Here is a 21,025-nt window from a genome sequence, read left to right as displayed (position 1 = left end):
TTGGAAACTTCTTACGTATGGGTTTCATCTAAGGATGGCCCACATAACTTTATCACCTGGAACATCTCGCTTATTTTTAGTAATATTAGAAAATGTTGCAGGTACAAATTGAATGGTTTTAAAAGGGACGCGATTCGACACACTTGAGTTTTCCGTACAAAACATGGGAGGACACGCTAATATTAATTAATAACGAATATAACGCAATATTTTAAAAAGCGAACCCAGTACCACCGATGTACTCACGTACTGCTATAAATTTTATTTTTTATAAAATAAAATAAAATTAACTGCAGCATAAAATATTTACACGAAGCAATTCAAAGTTAATACTTCAATCGTAGTAAACAAATTTTACCGATATAACATCACATTGGCAAATTTATATGAACGAAAAAACTCCACGTAATTATAGTAAAAGCTTCACGCATTTCTACTGAAAAATATATTAAAAGACCTCTTCAGTTTTTACTTTCTTTTCCTTTTTCAGACAAAATTTTTCTTAGTAATTTAAAAAAACCAAAAGACAAAATATCTATAAAAACATTTCCTTAAAATAATTCTTGGAAACATAATCGCTGATCGGTGTTTATATCATAAATACTGCTCGTATCTCATTTACGATAAGATAGTTCCGTTTAAAAGAGGATGAGATTGCGTTCACACCCATAACGTTAAACGTATTGCAAAGTGTCTCTTCGCAACCGTAAGCGTTCGCGCGATTCAAGAAAATTCTGTGTTTTACGGAAGTTTTGTTACCAAAGTCAAGATGCAAGGCCGTGGTAAGTAACTGTTTGAAATATAATTTTATTTTTTGTAAATATATTTAGATCGAGACCCATTTGTCGTGTATCTTACGAATACTATGCATTTCATGCGCACGATATAACAGGTGATAAAATGGCTATGATAAATACATCACACATAATCAAATAATTACTTTAATTTTGTGAATATGCAGTATGATTCGCAATTCATAACAAAAGTGCATCGGAGACTTCGTTTTCGAGCGTAGAATAAAATCATTTTGTCTAAAGTCACATTTTTGAGAAACCCAAATTTGAAAATTTGCCCAATTCTATTTTCTCCATTGCAGGGCCATACACGTAAACATCTGATCCTTCGTTTTCAACTATCCAGCTCAGATTTGCCTATTTCCTCACAAATTTTCAAATTCGATTTTCTCAAAAACCAAGCGCTTCCATTGCAATTTTGTTATTCTTGATTTTCGTCTTATTTACAACCATAGAATCTCCGTGTTTCAATTTTTACCATGAATTACGGATCGCCTTGTATGTAAAGCCGTTTGTATCTTTCTAATCTCAGCATCTATATAATGTTAACAAATTCGTATCGACTTTCTGGTTAAACGATCGACTCGTCGCTTAACCGATTCGTCATCTATCTCTCGATTAAATTTATCGCTATATATGCCTTTTTTATCGTAATGATAAAGTTTTTAACCTTACAATTGGCATAAAAGTTTGTATTCTGACAAACGTAACTCATACCGAGAAAACGATTTATTTTATTCGATAAGTAGATTCTGCAAAATGCTTCGAAAAACGGATCTCGAATCAAGATTTAACAATCACCCTGTACGTCATTCCCTTTACACGCATACTTACAGTTTCTCGCAAAGATATTTGCACACTTAACATACATTAGAAAACTCCTACGTGTACACTGTTTATGCTATATGAAACACTTTGAACACTATATGAACACACGTTTTTGCCAAGATTATATTGGCAAAGTTTGAACCCAATCTGAAAATATATACGAGTGATTCTACAGAAGTGGGAATTTTTTGCAGTATTCACTTTTTAGCACCCTAAACCCTTTGCGGTCCTATGTCCAGTGTGGCTGGACTTTTTCTCCTGGTAAGTCCAATGTCCAGTCCGATATATATATGTAAATGCGATTTAAACTATATTACGTTTAGTCTCATTTTAATTAAAAACATCTTACAAAGTCAGTCACGTCAGTGGAAGTTTAATTTTAAAGAAATCAGAAATAAAAAAGTTTTTAACCTTACCATCGTTATCTCATGGAAACGTCAGGATATATCGTTTTATGTACGATCGAATGCAGTTGCACATCTCAGTCATCGAGCGTCACGTATCATTCGAGATATCTCTTTTTTATCCCGACTGATAAGCCCGAGCAATTTCTGAAACGCCTATCTTCCTCGATCCTCCTCGCTATGTTAATACAAACCTAAGGACGTTGGTTTCAGTTAGAAATTGATGTCGTTTGTCGGACCTGCCGGTTTAAATAGCTATGTAGTTACAGAGCAACGCTTCTGACTGCAAACGGCTGAAAACGTTAAATTTTATCGTATTTGTATGACAGAGAAAGATAGTAACTTGATAGGAAAATTACGAATTAATCCAGAGATTATCTCTTGCACATGAAATTCTCGGTCCTCTGCTACGTCACAGTTGCAAACTTTACTCTGCAACCCATGATCGGTGAATGAATTTGAAGTTATGTACTAATTTTTCTTCCTTTTTTTTGTATATATTTTATAGTGGTTATATTTATTATTCATATCGTTTACTTTTACTTCGATCGACTTCGTTTTATTGATAAATAAGATTTGCAATATATGTCGCCACTTTTACACCTCCATGAAGTAATTTCTGAAAGAATGATATTTACTTTAACAGGTTTTAACAGGCATTTTGGGAAATCTAAATTTACGCATCCTTGTAGAACAGTCACACATTCCATTCCACCAACTTTTCAACCTCACGGTTCGTATTATATTCCAGGTTTATTATTTTTACTGAGCTTTATTTGTCGTAACGTAAATGTCACAGTGGCATTTAGCTTTCTTTTTAATATCAGAATTGAATAGTGATAATCCTTGAGAAGACTAATTATCTCCCAACTAATGCTTCGTGATAAAAAGCGAGAGAAAATATCTGCTTCTTCAAGTAAAAGGTTTCAAACGTGTTTGTTTCAAATATATTACATGAGACTTTTATTGGACTATCAGCTTCCCGGATACCTTCTCAGTCCTTGTAAAGAGTTTCTAAAAATGTACAGATGAAATCACAAACAGCTATTTATTTGTCTGACCACAAATTCTAGCAATATTAGCGTGTCCTGTATCATACCTGAAGCTTGTCATATGTCATTCGTAAATTAAATGAAAAAATGTGCGGGCAACATCGCTGCGAAATAATTTCCACTTCTGCAGAATCACGCATATACAAGTTACAAGACATTAGGTTGTCTCAAAAGATTTTTTCCATTTTGATCTATCGTTACAAAATGGATCATACATGATTCGATAAAATAATATAAAACAAGAAATGCCGCGCATCTCTTATTTCCTCATAAAATGAAAGAAGCTTCTGGGACAACCTGGTATTCACTGTAATCTCATACATACTTAAAGAAAACTAGTATACAGTGCGAATAGTCACCTCCAGCATATAATGAGCGTAAGAGACGATCCCACTTAACGCTGAGACTTAGCGATATCGTGGATGATTTTCGGTTCGAATGCCTTTGTTCGCAACACCTTCTTAAATAAATAAATCCAGAAGAAACATACACGAAATAAACCTTGCTACGACCTTGGCAAAAAAGAATAGACACGAAGAAGCAGACTCGGCACTGGTCACTATAACATTACACGTTCGAACCCTATCAAAAAGAGAATCCTGAACCCTGTGAATATCGCAGCACCGACAACACCATCGAACATCTACTTTACTACTGCGCTGAATTAACGAATCAATAACCATTGATTACTGGAATTTGTACTCTGGAATTGGCAATAGATAAATTCAACGTGATTCACAAGACTGATCTAACCAACAAAGTTCGCGACCTGTGAGATATTCGATCGAGAATGTCGTTGCTAACAACCTGATTTCTATCTATAGAGATAGTTTCCATGTTCAGGTTCACTGATACCGACTACTTCTGCAGGATATAAATGGGTTAGATTCACGGGTGCTCGCTACTTCGTACCGGGAATGATCTGTGTCGGCAAGGACTTGGATGGCTTGAATCTTGTTGTTGGACGTGCCTTGCATCATGGTGATATGCTTCCTGCGAAGGTGAAGCCAGAACATGGCGTTGCCTATGTCTGTCACAACGGCAGTGAACACATGAAGCATGATTTTGAGGTAAAACGATATTTAAACGATATTATTTCTATTTTGAACGACGGACTTCTATCCGCTTGCATATCCGTTTATTAATTGAGTTTGAGTAGAATATTCATGCCTAATATTAAATACTTATTAAACGCTTACTTGCATGGAACATCGCTCAAGTATGACACACCGATGTTGGTTAAACTTTACAGATAGGTACATAATACGTGACTTATTTGCAAATAAGCAGAGTGCAGATAATATGCAAAAATGTATAAAATATTTAAAGAAGAGCATTTATCGTGATATTTAGTAGATGAAACGGAGAAACGTATAAAATAGCAGAAACATCCGCGGTATATTCATCGCCATTCGGTATCGATTGGTGACATTCGTTTCGCTCTTCGAATATACTTGCTTGCATAAATAAGCAGCCACTTACTTGCAAGTGGTGCTACGTTAGGTGCCCCTTATTTACTACGTGATACGCTGGATCACATTTATCGAAATCAATTTCTGCCGATTCGATTATGCTAGCGTCTCGTTTAAGGGCATTTGTCTGAGTGTGAAGAATTCAGAATTAAAGATTAGAAGGGTGACGATCGTGCCCCTTTATCGATCCCTCTAGACAGCGTACTTCTAAACGATGAAACTATGCAGATGGTTGTAAGATACTTATTCTCGTAATAGATTTTGATGCCTGCCGAATTCCACTGGGTCCACGCGAGTAACGGTCACGTTCCACCACACGCGGTCGAATCTGGAAATACGGTGGAAGGAGAAATGCTTTACGTAGGCCGTGCTTTTCAAAATGGTATACCATGCGTGGGAAAAGTAAGTTCACTTTTTCATATACATTTCAATGCAGCTTGTGGAAACATCGACCAAACAATTACAAGGTTCTAGCCGTCACTCGTTATTCCCTAACAATTAATTATTAACTAATGAAGTTGAAAATATTCACGTATGTTGACGTATAGGCAGCAAAGCATCGATACGAGGTTAGGCATATAAAAGTCTTCGGCCAGTGTGAGCCGGCTGGCAACAGTTTCACCGATGCCAGGGGAACCCCAACGCACGGAAAAGCACACGCGATAATAATTTCCAACCACAAGTGGTCGCGTGCACCGTTCGTCGCGTCGCATCGCGTCGCGTCGTGTCGACGCCATCGATGAAGGAGCTGGCAAGACTTTTATATTCCTAACCCCATACCGATACTTCGTTTCAAAAAGTATGGTACAATTGAAACGAATAAAACAGGAACAACTTAGCGCGGAGCTGTCCACACGGATTTATCATCATCCACAATGCCCATTTCAAACCTGACAAAGTTCTCAAAGAAATAACAATTATCGAGTCTGCTCATTCAGTGGTGGACAATTTCGTTCACATGACAGCGGACCATTTGTGTGCTTTTTGACTATTTCGTTGGACTTTGCCAGTCAGGTATAATCCTGATTGTCCGAGCGAAACGGACTTTGTATACCTTACGGACTGCACTTGTAAGATATATGTTAACATATTTTCAACTTTATTTGTCAATAAGTTTTGGAGGAACAACGAGCGATGGGTAAAAAAGTCGAGATAGAAAATCTAAATCAAATATAAATATTTCCGGTTGGACGCGATAAGAAATCGTAAACTCTCGTAGAAAATTCTTTTTTTCTGATTATACATTAAAACAGAGATTAGTTGGAACACGATAAAGATTTCGGCAGAAGCATTGGAATTTAATCGCATTTGACTCCAAGCGATTCGAAGATTCCGTCTTTCGTAATTTGTCAAAAACTAAGACACGAAACATACTTTCCTCAAATATTTTACATCTGAAACTTTCACGATAATTAATAGATAACATACCTGTGGTTCTTCGGGTTTCGATCGTGCATGTAACAATAGTTGAATTTATTCGAATACTTTGCACTAGTAGTAAGTTTTACTATCTTCTTACGTAATGAATCACGATGAACTCCAACTAATAACACCGTATCAACTATATGTATGGTAGGTGAGTAACAAGTTCGTTCGTGTTTATCTTAGAAGAGTATGTGCGTCGAGTACTAGATACTATTTCTCTAATTAACTTATTTATCTCATTTCTCTACAAATGTATATAAAAATTATGTACATTTTATATTTTATATTTTACATTTTATACTATACACTATATTACATTATATACTAACGTATATAAAAATGAAATGTTTTATGTTTGTCCTTCGATCACGCCTCAACTACCGAACCGATTCACTTCAAAATTGGCATGATATAATTGAGATGCAGGATTAGAACATACGCTATTTATTTTTCCTTAAGTCACATTAATATCTATTCCCTCCGTCTTATCTATCTTATCTCTATCCCCGCTTCTGCACTAACTCAAAAGCGCATGCGACACTTGGCCATGGTCACATAAATAGTGGGACCATAGCAAGGATATATGTAATAGGTTCCAGGTTCCACGCAGGCGAACATGGATGATCGATGACTTTTAGTTTAATATACAGTGAAGTCTTGGTTATTCGAGTCCCGTTTAACCAAAGTTCCGTATTATCCGAGGTGCTTCGAACTTTGTCGTAACTTCATTTTTTCAAAGGTTTGACGCAGAGTACGAGAGCGGCAATAGTCAGGTATTGTTAAAACGACTAATCAAACTTACACTTGATTAAATAATTAATCAAACTTAAATACACGTACAATATTACATTATCAAAATGTTTTTTTCACAATTTTAATGCACGACTTATCCACAGTCATGGACTTTAACGCATTATTCGAATTTTCGACGGTCCGAGGTAGATTCGATCCACGTCAAGTCGGATAATCGACACTCTGCGGTATTTTGACTTACTGTCACGTTTAGTGGCACCGTTTATTTGTGTTAATTATTTTATTATTTCAATATACAGGGCTGATGATTTGGCATCTTAAATAATATCTATATAAATAAGTAAATAATTATATTCCCCAAGCAACGTCATACGCTAGAGCTAATGTTTTACAAAACAACTTAAATGCTTGCATCTTTTCTTTCCCATAAAGGTATATTACTGGATAAAATTGAACGAACTTATTACCCAGCATTTTATTACTGTTTTAACTCGTTGCACAGGTATTCTTGCAGTATTTCATTGATTTCAGTTGTCAAAGCTATAGATCGAGTGAATAAAGATCTTGAAGTAATCACTCGATAATAATACTAAGCCGATCGACACTGCGAGTGCACACATACTCAACAAATTTTCTAACTTTGTTTTATCGAGCAATCGGGCGTCCTCGAACAAAATAAAATGTATTCTTTCTTCCTGATTTGTTATTGCTTGTATAATCGGATTATATAATCCGTCCTGAGATAGTTTCCATATATCACACAAGATTTTCTACAATTTCACATTTTCTTCTTCCAAGTTTTACGTATTTCTTTGCTTTTCGCTGCAACTTACTTGTGTCTCTGTTACATTAGATTTTTCTTTCCAGGTACATAGAACCCACGGAGTATTGTACGTACCTTATGAAGGCAGGGAAATCCCATTTAGAGATTACGAAGTGCTGGTACTATCTTAATCTGTCTGTATGTAAGAAACATTAAATTTCTTGAACGGTAAAAGTACTTAAATCTGCGCTCAACTGTAGATAAATATAACTTTATTATTAAAGTATATGAAGATACAGCTCTTTACTTATATAATGCGCTACGCGATTTCGCTGAAAATTTCATTATTTACATATTTGCTATATACTTTATGATTATAAGAAAAAACTCATTACAAACCGACTATGACAAATTCAAAAATAATTAGTATGTGCTTATTAATGTATTAATGTACTGATAGTAGCTATAAGCACGCTATAAGTAAGCCATAAGTATAAACACTGCAAAAATAACGTAGAAATTATATAGTTTATGTGGAATGCATAAATACATATTAATTTACGACAAAGTGACTTAATAAATGAAATTACGAGTAACCCAGGAAATTACACGTTTGTAGTAACGATAAAAATACAAACATCTGTGATTAAGGATATTCTCGACACATATTCGCGCAACCTCGAAAAATTTAGAGGAATTCTTAATGAACTGGATTACTTTTCAAGTTTGTAGAATTGTTAAAGAATTTGATATTTATTATTTCCTATTGTCTTATCTAATTATTTTCAACATTCATTAAAATACAATTTGTTGAACACAAATAATTTACTTTCCCCTCCGATATTATAATTATAAATAAAATATCGTTATAAATGAAAAGTTGAAAATTCTACAGTGCACAAGAGACAACTGACCGATATACATAAAATATCATCGGCACAAATCAATTTAGTTTAATAATTTATTCATTGACATATTTACGTTTATTACGTTTTAACATATCTTATATCTTCAAAGTTTAATATTTAAGCTACTTGTTCGAATAAAATTAATGACTTACAACTTAAAAAGTATTTTTACAACTTCAATCGGTATACGATCCTTGTTAAAATCGAATTGTTAAATTAAATTCATTATAAATCAACAGATACGTGTAGAACAGATTTCTCTTCTGGTTATAAATAATTATATTTAATCTAAGAGAAATTGAATAAAAGTATTGCGTGTTGTTTTAACAGGAACGTGGGAAAATTCACGTGGAAAGAGAAGCAGATGTTATAAAACATAAACTTTAGTAATGCTTCCTCAAAAAAGATTTTAACGGATGCATTAACGTATTATCTACCCTTCGGCAGCTCGATTAATATACCGAGGAAAGTAATTTATCGGCAGTTCGTTAACGCAATGAGAAAAAGGGAGCCTGGGTCCTGTTGCCGCCCTATTCAACAGATGACTAGGTAGTGTGCTCTCCCTCTTTTCATTATTCAACCCCTAACTGCAGCACATTTTAACGTAGTTGTTCTAAATCGTTAGCGGTTGTGTCAAATTTTATTTCCCGCGTTAATCAATTTTTCAAAGTCCATTAAAGACCTTTCTCTAACGTAGCGCTCTAATGGAACCTTACTGCTAATCGATCCAACTGATTTATTTAGGATCACTTGAAGCACACTATTTAATTAAATATAATTTTAAGAAACCATTCCTATTAGAATTACCGTTGATTGGATCTTCATTGTCCATATTTTATTCTAACAAGTACAGACATATTACGTACATTTTGAAATTACATTAGCGTTGTAATTATACCCAACTGTCGCATAAATTCTCGACGATTTTGAAAATGTGTACAGAAGTTGCAAGATATTTGGTACAACTATGTATTTTGTAGAAATTGTGAAAGTATTCAAACAGACGATCATTCACGACATTAATTAGTGCTATTTAATTAGTGCTAGTTAATTAGTAGTATATAGTAGGACCACTTTTAACGATTGTTATATGCTTCAGGTAACTGTTCATACTGTATATTAATTTTTGTTTAATTTACCTTGTAATAAATACTTGCAAATTCTATACATACTTGTATTTCCAAATTGAGTTCAAATTTTGTCACTACGACCACGACAGTCGCGTATAAAATCTACTTTTATATTAAATAATATCACGTGTGTTATATAAATTATTCTTAGCGTGTATTTTTGAACGTTCGTGACTTTGAATACGCGTCCTGGCTCCAATAAGGCACACAGTGAACGTGATAAACGGCAAAGAACGTGCGAAATAATTAATAGGAACAGAGTGAACAACGCCGATTATTACGTGGCAAAGAAAATTGTAAAGTATAGTAGCAAAAAACGACAAAGAGAAAAAAATTGCTAGTAAATTATCATTAGGTACTTGTTAAATAAATAAAACGTATGTCGCGTTATTAAAAATACGTGAATATTATACAGTCTATACGTTTAGTAAAACAGTGGAAGAATTGTGCTTGTACATCGAATAAAAAGAAACAAAGCAGTCATCCGGAAACAGCTCATACGCTGTGGAATCCAAAAAACTAATTTTTAGGATCTTTGTCTGTCCGTTTGCGCTCGCATCGCGTAAAAGCCAGCGAATGGATTCTGACGCGTTTTTCTCTGCTGTACAGCTTAATTAATATCCGGGAAAGAAAATAGATTACGCTTCGTAGAAGCTGTGAAATGGCCTGACATCTGAATTCTATGGACTCCCATGTTTGGTAGAGGCGAAGCAACCATGGTTTACGTCGTGTTTATTTCGAAATCCAACATTTGTATAATCCAATATTTTCTGCTACGACTCTTAGTACATAAAAAATACGTAGATATTTAATTCTTAAGAAATCATCTGCTTAAAAATTGTTGCGTGTATCAGTAGTGCATGCGAGCGAAGTTGCGGGCGAAAGCTGGTTGTTCGACGAAAAAGCTTCCGCGGGAGAAGTTGAAACGAAAGAGTCGGGCGCTAGGGATGTATGGCGAAAACGAAAGGGAGCGCTACGCATAGACAACACATCTGTGCGGTTGAAAGCAACCAGTGGTCGTTTTCTCAGTACACACCCGTTATGTGGTGGGCACGTGGCCGTTGCGGCATTATATTCCCATGGCTGGCACGTGGCCGTACGTCGGTACCCCAAATCCCCCTTCATAAGCAAGAACCCCACCACCTCTTATTGCTGGGGAGCCGGTGCCCTCGAGGGTTGGTCGCGCTATTTAATATTTTGATCGGAGAGAGGCGTCTGCGTTTCGTTTGAGTAGCAAGCACTAGGGGTTGTCCACGTGCTCGCGATCGTTCCCTTTTGATTAATTTCGGTACGGATCGACTGGCACGAACGTGGATGATGCTCGACAAAGGAAAGCTCCGAGGAAAGCTTCGTTCAGGGGGAGAAAAGCTAGGACGAGAAAGAGAGAAGGGAAATAGGAACAGCTGGCATCGAGACGAGAATCAGACGACGAGTACAATGCGACTTCGATACAGGGGCTAAATCAACCTTTGTCCCTCCTCTGGCCGTCCAAACGCGTTCCAATCGACACACGATGTGCACGCGTACACGCGTTCTCTTTGCGATCATCCTCCTATATTGTATAATCGCGTACCACTTGCGTGTGAGGGGAAGAATATCGGTGACGACACCTCGTTCTCGATGAAACGTACATACCCTAGCCAGACTGATTCTCATTACGTGCACATAAAGAAGGCGACCTAGATGTCCTATCAAGGCTATTATCTTACATCTGAATTCGGTTTCCATGATTCACCTCTTATCGTAAATAAGCATTTCTGTTAATTGGGATACATATAGCCTGGTGATCGGTGAAAAGTAAATTTAATTTATTATAATTCCTTTACGGTTTCGATCGTATCTATAAACTCTAAATCAAATTTTTAGTTGCGACCTTAAATAAACAAGTAAGAAGACGGAGTAACATAATCTAACTGAAACTTGCGTATTCCGTTTGTGTATTTGCAACATCAAAAAGTTATCCGTTTAACGAATTTTTATTGAATTTTTCGTTTGCTCTTACCTTGACGTTGAAAGCGATCGTACGAATGGACTGCGGATGTTTATGCATCTGTAGAAAATTAAAAGCTGCAAATGAAATACAAATATCCGAAGCAGGTATAGTACTCGTTATAATATTTGACGAGTGAAACGTATCGCCCTTAAGCTTTCCGCTTCTCTCGCTGTTCATGAAAGTGTAAATTTGCATAAGTATCCGCAATCTGCGTATATTGAAATTCATTTTAATCATTTATATACATACATTTACACTATATACATAATTATAATTCAAGATTTACGAGCATTAAAATTGAACGCTGATTTCGATATATTACACGGTTGTGTACGAATCGAACTTCAACTAACGTTCGACTGATTCATTTATTTTGAGAATTTCTAGAAACCTAGCCGAAACGAGTATACGCGTATGACAGGAAAAGCAGAACCTGAACCAGAACTCGAATCGTGATTCGGGAACGGCAAAAGGGAACAGCTGCTCTCTCGTCGATCGACGAGAGTTCTGCAGCTGTTGTCACTAGTGTTGTTGCTACTGCTGCTGATACTCGTGAATCCAGTTAATAAAGAATTGTTTTATCAGCTGTGCGTCCGTAGATATACCATTACTGATGCTTAATAGCATTACTAAATCACACCTTTCGCTACCTCTGTTGATCATTTTTCACCATGAATAAGTATATTAAATTTCACGTTACTTTCGTCATTTTGGTTTCCAGTACAGAAAGGGAGAAAGCTACAACTTTCGCGTACAATTTATGGCCTACGATAGTCGCTGAAACGTCGAAATAAAACTACTGTAACGTGTTTCGTGCAATCCGAATGATAAACTAAAAAAGAATATACGGACGAGACTTAAAAAATTACTTAACTTTAAAAATAGCAGTAGTAACGTCACAATATCTAATCTTACCAACGATAATAGCTATCTTGATGACAATTAGCGAAATAACAATTGCGAAATAATATTTTACGATACAAAAGTATTTCGTTTCGCCTCGTGTTAGACGCATGGCGTAAATCTTTGGAATCTTCGATTTCTCAAAAATGCACGAACCTAACCCCAATCTACTTATTTCTTTGGACGTAATGGGACGACTCATTTCCGCTTTCCGGTGATCTTTTCAAGGATGAGGTCACCATTAAGGTGGTGACGCGAGTGCTGCTACCGACAGGTTCCTTTCCGTAGGGTTTTCCCGTGAGTAAAAGCTACGTATGGGGGCTTTCTTTCCGCTGGATCATGGGGGTTGGGGTGGTCCTCGCGACACGAGTAGCAAGTATGTATATACGTTCCACGGCCTTTAGCCCCTCTTTTTCCCCTTCTTTTTTCTTCCTCCAGTGTCTGCTCTCTTTCTCAGCTGCAGCTGCTCGACACACAGGCCCCACGCCATCTGCCATTACAGGCTACACATGCACGCGCGTCTCCAACAAGACCCCAAGATCCGTAATGGCTTTTCGACAATACTGGGTGTTCCAAATTTTCGATATAACTGTGTTAACGCGATCTCTGACGATCTGATTGTCGTTTTCCGCACGACACTGTGCTAGCGAATAATTTCTATACGATTTTCATCCTGTTTTTATATTTTGAAACTATACGTATCGATCATTCGCTGCAACATAGCTAGAAATTTGTTGCTTTTGAATCGCTTGTACGGAAAAATTGGTTATCGTTGATACCATTTTAGCAGTCGAGTCGTGTAAACGAGCTCCTAAATTATTACACGAGCAGGCTTAATTTGCTATTGCGTTTCTATGATTGCTCCTATTGGTTTGGCTCAACGGTAACATATCTCGGTTGCGTCATTGCAACAACAGCGTCAGGTTTATCAAAATTTTAAATATCGCATCTTGCGTTATTAGGATATCGTTGTGCTGATATTTTTCCAACGATAATTACATAATGTTAAATAAATCTTGCATTAAGAGTGTCACAGAATGGAGGATACTCGTGAATTTATCGAGTTAAAGAAGAACATTGTAATGTTCTTTTCCTTGGGTTACCTCGATACATTTTTATACCAATTTGGCACTTTAACGCGGCACTTTTACAAAATCATAACGATTCGAACGATACAAACTCGTTTTCCTTAAAATCGTGATTTTTGAGGTATGTCATTGTGGCGTCAACAGTCGACATGTATATTTAATATGAATTATTATGCAATACTTTTTCATAATCGCAGGATTTTTGTTCACGTTGTATATTCAAGTCTAATCTAAAAGTATGCACCGACTCGAGTGCGGAACGCAATGAACGTGTTAAGCGATTAATCCCAAGTTGCTTTATTATTAAACTGCAAATTTTTATGCATTTGCGAAGGTGCCAAAATGCACAATGCACGTAATAAGCGAAAATATGTAAAATATCCAGAATATTATACTTTTGTATAAAATATCCAAAGTATAATACTTTCTATCTAAAAGAACGTTCTACCTAGATTCTATTTTTTTAATCATCTCGATAAAAATACGAATCTGCATAAATATGCACAGTCTATTTATTATTACGTTCCTTCGATAAAGCATTGCGATACTATAGACAACGCGAACAGATTTTTCTGAATTTTCATCGTCTAATTTCCAATTAACAGGTTCGCAAATTTTCCTCCTACGTAAAATTGCTCGAATATTAAAAATGGATATAAAGTGAAGTATAAGACTATCGTATTGTCGTAGTGTTATAATACTACGGTGATGGGTTTACGTATCTTTTACCAGATTTGTTACGCTTCGAAAACTATGTAAATTGTTACGGGATTTACATGAGATGCTTTTGTATTTGTCGCGATGCTTTTAACGATCCCCTATTTTGTTCATCGTTGATATTCGTTGAATCAAAAAAATCGTGGCTAAGGATAACGAATCAAAACGATCTGCTTACGTTGCCGTACATATTCTATTCGCCATATATTATTCACGCAAACAAAATGCATGAAAGCACGTTAGTGGCTTCCATTTTTTCATCTCTCAGCTTCCACACCCTTAACGCTGCATAGCAGGAATGATATTTCAATTTATACACTTTCTACCTGTATCAAATATTTGCGTTTAAAAACGTGGCGGTACAGAAAAATTATGCACTTATTTAAAGATCACGAAAGGATATTTGGAAATCGGCGCTGTTTGTTTCTTTTTTGCCCAATAAAACAATAATTTCATTTCTCCATCGTGAATGAGATTGACAAATCAGTCAAAAATATTAATAGACATATGTAGATCTTGTTATTTGTATAAAAGTATGTCTTAGAATTGTAATTGCGATATTTATTATGCATCGACATATACAATGAAGCATATGGACACCATTACGGTTCAGAAATGATTTTCATGGTCGAAACGGAGGATGCTCTATGGAACGAAAGCTCGATAAATAAATAGAATAAATGCAGAAGGAATATACGGAAGCATGATAAAATTCGTATCGATGAAAGCATAATTAATTTCTAATTCAATAATCATACTGAAGTTGCTTAATTGTATACAGTATAAAAGTACTTACATTTTCCGCAAAATATTAAATACAAATTTTACATATTAAATACAAATATTAAATACAAATTAATTAAATACAAATTTATAATTTTATATTAATTGTAACATTTACTTCTACTTTATCTCTGTGTCAAATATTTATCTATGCGAATTAATATCGACAAAAGACATTCAAGAATTAACAAGACTCGAGACATATATAGCTAAAGTGTAACACAATTTATTCGTTTACGCCTTCGTTAAATAAAAAGACGTAAAAACATATAAAATACAACGTTACGGAAATTACATATACCTGATACACGAAGCCATAAGAAAGTAAGCTTAACGTTATATCGATATCTTAATACCTAAATATTTTTAGCAAACATCAATAATGTCCAGCTACTTTCTTACCGCTGAAACCGATTTTTGCGATTTGAATAACCTTCACAGGAAAAGAACAGATACAAATAATCAAACGCAGGATAAGTCACTGCTACACATTCGCATCTCATCAAAAGTAAAATCCTGGATCCTGTGACCATCGCGACATCAACTCCATCGAACGTCCACTTTACTACTGCGCTAAATTCAAAGATGCAAGATGAAACTTAAAAATGCCCAACGGCATGCAATCGCTTCTAACTAATAGAACACGGCATAAAGAGACTCCAAGTTTCCCAAAGGAAATAAATCTTCCGCACTGCCTATAGAAGTACACGAAACTGTTCCAATTTGCTGCGTAACTAACAGCCAACAAATTATCGATTAATTAACCCTTAACGCTCCGAGTCCGCCTCTCTAGCACCACCGATGTGCTGTGCCCCACTCCAAATGTATTTTTCGGTCGTTATCGGTAATTGTTTACAAATAAAAAATAATACACCTCGGTCAGTTACAAGCGATCGGTAATGACAGTCGGATCTGAACCTGTTTTATTAGAAACCCATTCTATTTGAATTATGTTGAGAAGAAAAATGAATTATCTTTGCGAGGAAAATATAGATAGTGACGATGACAATTTTGATTCTCGCGTCTTTAATGATGCAGCTGTTGACTTGGAAAGCAGTTTCTTGGTAAGTCAGATACGTAAAATTCGATAGATGTACGTAGATTTTCATGGCTGATTGTACATTCATGCCGACTGCCACAGTGTTTTCACGGTAGCTCAAGCTGCGATAATAACAGCTAAAAATCGTATTCATCGACATCATTTTTGCACGATGTGCTTCAGTTACAGCCTTGCAACGGGAGTTGCAGCGAAATTACCATAACGGACAATGAACGTAGGGAAATACGAGAAGGGTGTGGAATTTGGGCACACAGCCGGCACGCGACATGGGGTTAGCAACAATAGCTGGATCACCGATCCCCATTCAAAGGTTTCAGGCGTCGCCGCTGGCGTTTTTCAAGCGAGTTATTCTGGATACCCCGTTCGTTTGTCGCACTGCCTGTATGACTGCGCGAAGGTTAAAACTCGAATCTGTCAATTTACGAATCCGCCTTTGAATTTTTCACGAGCATTCGCGCGATTTGGATTCGGTAGTTGCATCGGCAAAACACCTCATCGCTTGAGTCTCGAACGCGGTATTTGTTTATTTGACTAGCACGAAAAGAAGAAAACTTAATGCTTCGTATCGATCGACTGTTTTGTCGTAACTTGTCGACTTTTTTCTATTTTACGTTACGGTAGAACTACGTTTTTCCGGAGTTTGTTTGTTACAACGAAATTTTTATCGATGATCGATTAACTGAACTGTCTCTGGTTCAATTCACTCAGCTGCACGTCAGCCCTTGTTATGCGAACGAAAAGTAAAATAGGCAATAAGCGAAACCGGAAGGCTTCTGTTAAACGATTCTTCCGATTATATAAACCGCTTGTCCTCCGAAAAGTTAGGGTAAATAAAGTTCTATCGTATATAATACTTTATTATTTATACATGTTATATTTTCTCTCCTGTTATATCTTTTGTATCACATTATATAATATTCGGTGATCGATGGATAGATCAATACTATAAATGTAATTTATCAGTAAGGAGGTGAGCGGTTTAATCGTAAAAAAAGATAGTTCAATAATATCGAAATTAAAAAGCTACAAAATTCTAACTTTAAATTAATTTTAGATCCAAAATTATATTAACAAATTGTATCAAGACAAAAATGATTAAAAGATGTAAAACGCAAATAGAAATTCAGCCAAACGTTGAAATTCTAAAGGATTATAACAGGTTGAAATAAATAACACGCTAAAATAAATAACATTTGGAATACGTGAATGCACATTGGCGCATATGAAATGTTTTTCTAAAGCTCAAACTTAACGCGACAATATTGTACCACGTCTCCTAATTACATCGAAAATTAAAATTCGGTACTGTCCAGATAATTGAAATTGTTTTTGCTGTAGGAGTTAATATCTCTAATTAAACTGAATGGCTTTAACACACAAAGTACTATTGATATCGTAATTATTATGTGTATGACATGTGATACAGCGTTCTATGGTATATATGGTATGCACATATATATAACATATTGGTGACCTAACGCGTCATCTGTTGGTTCACCTTGAAGACATGATTTCCTTTTGAAACTTTGTTATCGACTGAATTATGAAAGCTATAATTTATATACATGTGGGATAGTGTGACATCAGGGAAGGACGTGGCGTGAGGAGTAATTGTTTATTAGCGTCGTCGAGATATGTTGACGTTGTAAAAGAGTGTTGTGAGCGTTACCAAGATGTGTTTGGGAAAAAAGTGAGCATGGAAAACATTGTAACGAGGGTTAAAAGAGTCAGAGTTGAATTCATCGTTGTCGTGCGAAGATCGTTGTGTCGTTGTGTCGAAGAAGTAGCGAGTAACGAAAACATGAAACGAGGTATTATATTCGATTTCGTATGAGTGCAAACGATATTGTATAAATCATACTGTTACCTACAAACTAATAATTTAACATTTCTACATACATACGTAACTTGTATGCAATTTTAATTATCCGAGTACATACATATATAAATTTACAGAATTATAATTTTAATTGTGTGTATCTGTTATAAATAATTGATATTATCGATGAAACGTAGAACGATTTCGAAGCTGTTGTGCACTTATGTACTCATGAAATCCACTTTCCATCGGAAATACATACATGTGACGATGTGTGTGTATCTTGACACGTTCACTGTGTACATCTGAAGCCCGCGTTGGCCCTTCAGTGCAAACTTTTAAAATATCTATACGACGCGTGGATGATAATTACGATGATGATTTAAGTGCGAGACATAATTTATAAATCTAAAAGAAAATTCTAAAAGCCTCTTCCATGATAATTCATATAAATATAATATGTAAAGCTTGACAATATATTTATACAGAAATAGATTCAGTATAAAGATTATTTGTTATTATAGATAATGTCAATTCGATCAATAATGAACGTTTTAACGTGGATTTTACTTTTTCTTTGTTTAACAGCGAATGAAAGTGGAAACTAATGTTTTGCAAATTGTATTAAAGATACAGATGAGTCTTATTCGATAAAGAACTACGCTTCATATTTGAAAATGAAATACCACTCGCTTAAAACATTACGTACATACGATATTATTGGATTTAATAGAAGCGCACAAGTAAATCGTGTTATAATTTCCACTTTCAATTAACGCCTAAATAATTACGCGTCCGACACCATCAACTCCCGTGTGAGTTACATCCTTTATACGGATTCTATTACGAAAATTTCAGAATCCGGTATATTCAGTTCATTTTCAACACGGTGCGCCGCATGAATTCTGCGTCTGCATACCAATGATACGATTGCAACCAAACCAGCGTTATCTTTTCGCTATTGTTTGGAAATAATTTGACAGTACTTCGGTTATCGCATTAATTCCGCAAAACTATTTATCACGGTAACACGGTGAATGTAATTAGTCATCCACTGCGCTCTCTCACCGAGGTCGAAAGATTCATAAAATAGTCAGTTACGCCACATTCAAGAGAAATGGGGAAAGAGGATAATTATAAGTTTTTATTACAATTTTGTAACAGCTCCAGGCCAAAACGAATTCCGCTAGCGATCACCGACAGAATCGTTCGATCGGCGATCGATGATGCGATAGGACCATAATGATAATCCTATTGCCAGTGTAGGTTCTGTTGTTAAGGCGATTTGTCAAAGGCTCGTTCTTCTTTCTCCATCCACTTCAATTTAGTATGCCTTTTTTTATTTAAAAGATCAACGTCCTACCGACATCTGGGCCATTATCGATCTGTCGATTGGTAGTACTTAGATAAGATCGTAGAACCTATTTATTGCTTTGGATAAATTTGAGAAGGTTCTTAACAATCTTCGTACAAAACGTTCCTTTACTGATTGGAGAAGTTTAGCCTGATTTCGTAAGGTTTCTGTTTTTTTTACGAAAGATCGATATGTATTTAAGAGTCGAAGAACATTGACATGTGTTTCAGTGAGGCAAAGGTATTCCCTTTCAGGTGAGGAGGAATTTGTAGGAGCGTCTGGTATGGCCTGTTGAAGTAACTGCTTCAAGAAAAACTCTACGTCTTTGTTTATGTATACCGTGACCTGGAGACTGCTGTTACGCAGAAATATACATTATACCCTTGAATATACATTATGTTTTGGGTTGCAAGGTCTAGGAACAAAGGAACTAGTAAACAGATGTCTATTTATGTTCCTTGTAGCCTCTAGCTAAAGCTATAAGGTTAACATTTTTGGTAATGCCCTTTCGCTATAAATATATGAACGTGCTCCCTATCGATTCCATTGTATCGTAACACTAAGAGAGCGAGGATCTGAATCAACATAAACTTATACTTATACCTTTAATTATTTCAATATACTTTTCTATTACAAATTCATCCACTCGTTCTGCAATCAGTCAACCTCAACCTCAACATGGCCAATGTGGATCCTGTTTAGAATTATTCGGTTTCTGCCATTGAAGGATCTTCCTATCACGTCATGAAGAAAATTGTTCGGGCTGTTGCTCGATCTAATCGATTTTTCAACGTTCCACTTGTGCTTCCACGCTTGTTTGACGCGTGCTGTATGCTTCTTTTAAAATCTTGACGTGACGTTGATGTGGTCGAAAGTTGGATATTTACCGCTTCTTTGACTACGTTGTCTGCAGCTTCGTTACTCGATATTTCTTGATGGACTGGAATTCATGCTATAGTAATTTGCTGCTGATAGATCCGTGTATAATTCGAGTATGTCTCTTATAACAAAGTTATTGCTAGTTATTACGAGTATCGTTGCTAGTGAGTTGCTAAATACGACAGCTGTTTTATAGTGCTTTTTAACAGCTTCCAATGCTGTAAGAATGGCATAGTATTATCTGATTACTATACATTATACTATATATGTAATATCGTGATGTAATATGTTTACAAAACGTGGACAATAGAGATGTTAATCAGACAGAAAAGACGATTGTGGCTTAACTTGAACTATTCATACCAAACGTACAGAACACAGCGCAATCCACACTCTCTCGGCAACGCCACTCGCAACCTGCGTCTCCGCTCGACTCGCACTCGGCTCCTCGACTCGCACTCTGCTTCTCGACTCGCACTCTGTTTCTCGACTAACTGTTGTCGCATTCTATTGCCCTTTTCCTAGGCCCACCGCACACGTGTTCTGCAGACGCTCGTGGCCAGGGTCACGTAGTTCTTTTCCACGAAACTATGCACTTGATAAGACCGATGACACATTGATGGGCCCGACGGCGCCTCGGCTCTCGCGACACTGTTCATAGTTCGTCCGATATTTCCCAGGCCTTTCGTCCACGATACTACATATATTATACGTATACTATATTATACGTATACTATATTATACGTATACTATATATATGGGGGTGTTGTTAGGAGTGATCGCTGTAAAACTGGCGTTTGAATTTAGTATTTTTCTTTAGCAATTAAATCATTAGTTTATTATTAAAGAATGTAGAAAACATTTGTACAAGTTTTCCTACATAGCCTTTTTTACTTTTGA

General features: G+C 36.0%; 1 protein-coding gene and 1 long non-coding RNA gene across 5 annotated transcripts in view; both read left to right on the top strand.

Annotated features, from left to right (window-relative positions):
- The first annotated feature begins 658 nt into the window (after nucleotides 1-658).
- On the top strand, nucleotides 659-7,777 carry LOC117156416 (uncharacterized). Of its 3 annotated transcripts, none has more exons than XM_076618826.1 (5): nucleotides 659-782; nucleotides 2,673-2,759; nucleotides 3,949-4,148; nucleotides 4,809-4,952; nucleotides 7,596-7,777. In XM_076618826.1, the coding sequence occupies exons 1-5, from the start codon at nucleotides 770-772 to the stop codon at nucleotides 7,680-7,682; spliced, it is 531 nt and encodes a 176-aa protein (XP_076474941.1). In that variant the 5' UTR covers nucleotides 659-769; the 3' UTR covers nucleotides 7,683-7,777. The 3 variants fall into 3 exon arrangements, with proteins under 3 accessions (XP_076474941.1, XP_076474940.1, XP_076474942.1); XM_076618825.1 differs by having other exon boundaries at nucleotides 3,922-4,148; XM_076618827.1 differs by lacking the exon at nucleotides 2,673-2,759 and having other exon boundaries at nucleotides 3,922-4,148.
- A 690-nt stretch (nucleotides 7,778-8,467) lies between these two features.
- LOC143302733 (uncharacterized) overlaps nucleotides 8,468-21,025 on the top strand; it is a 41,288-nt gene continuing 28,730 nt past the window's right edge. For both annotated transcript variants that reach the window (XR_013058495.1, XR_013058494.1), the window contains exon 1: nucleotides 8,468-17,884. This is a non-coding gene — a long non-coding RNA (uncharacterized LOC143302733). The remainder of the gene's footprint in view (nucleotides 17,885-21,025) is intronic.

Source organism: Bombus vancouverensis, chromosome 5 (assembly GCF_051014615.1).
Source record: "Bombus vancouverensis nearcticus chromosome 5, iyBomVanc1_principal, whole genome shotgun sequence".
In the NCBI taxonomy this organism is placed as follows: Eukaryota; Metazoa; Arthropoda; class Insecta; order Hymenoptera; family Apidae; genus Bombus; species Bombus vancouverensis.
This window is presented reverse-complemented; position numbering and strand designations above follow the sequence as displayed.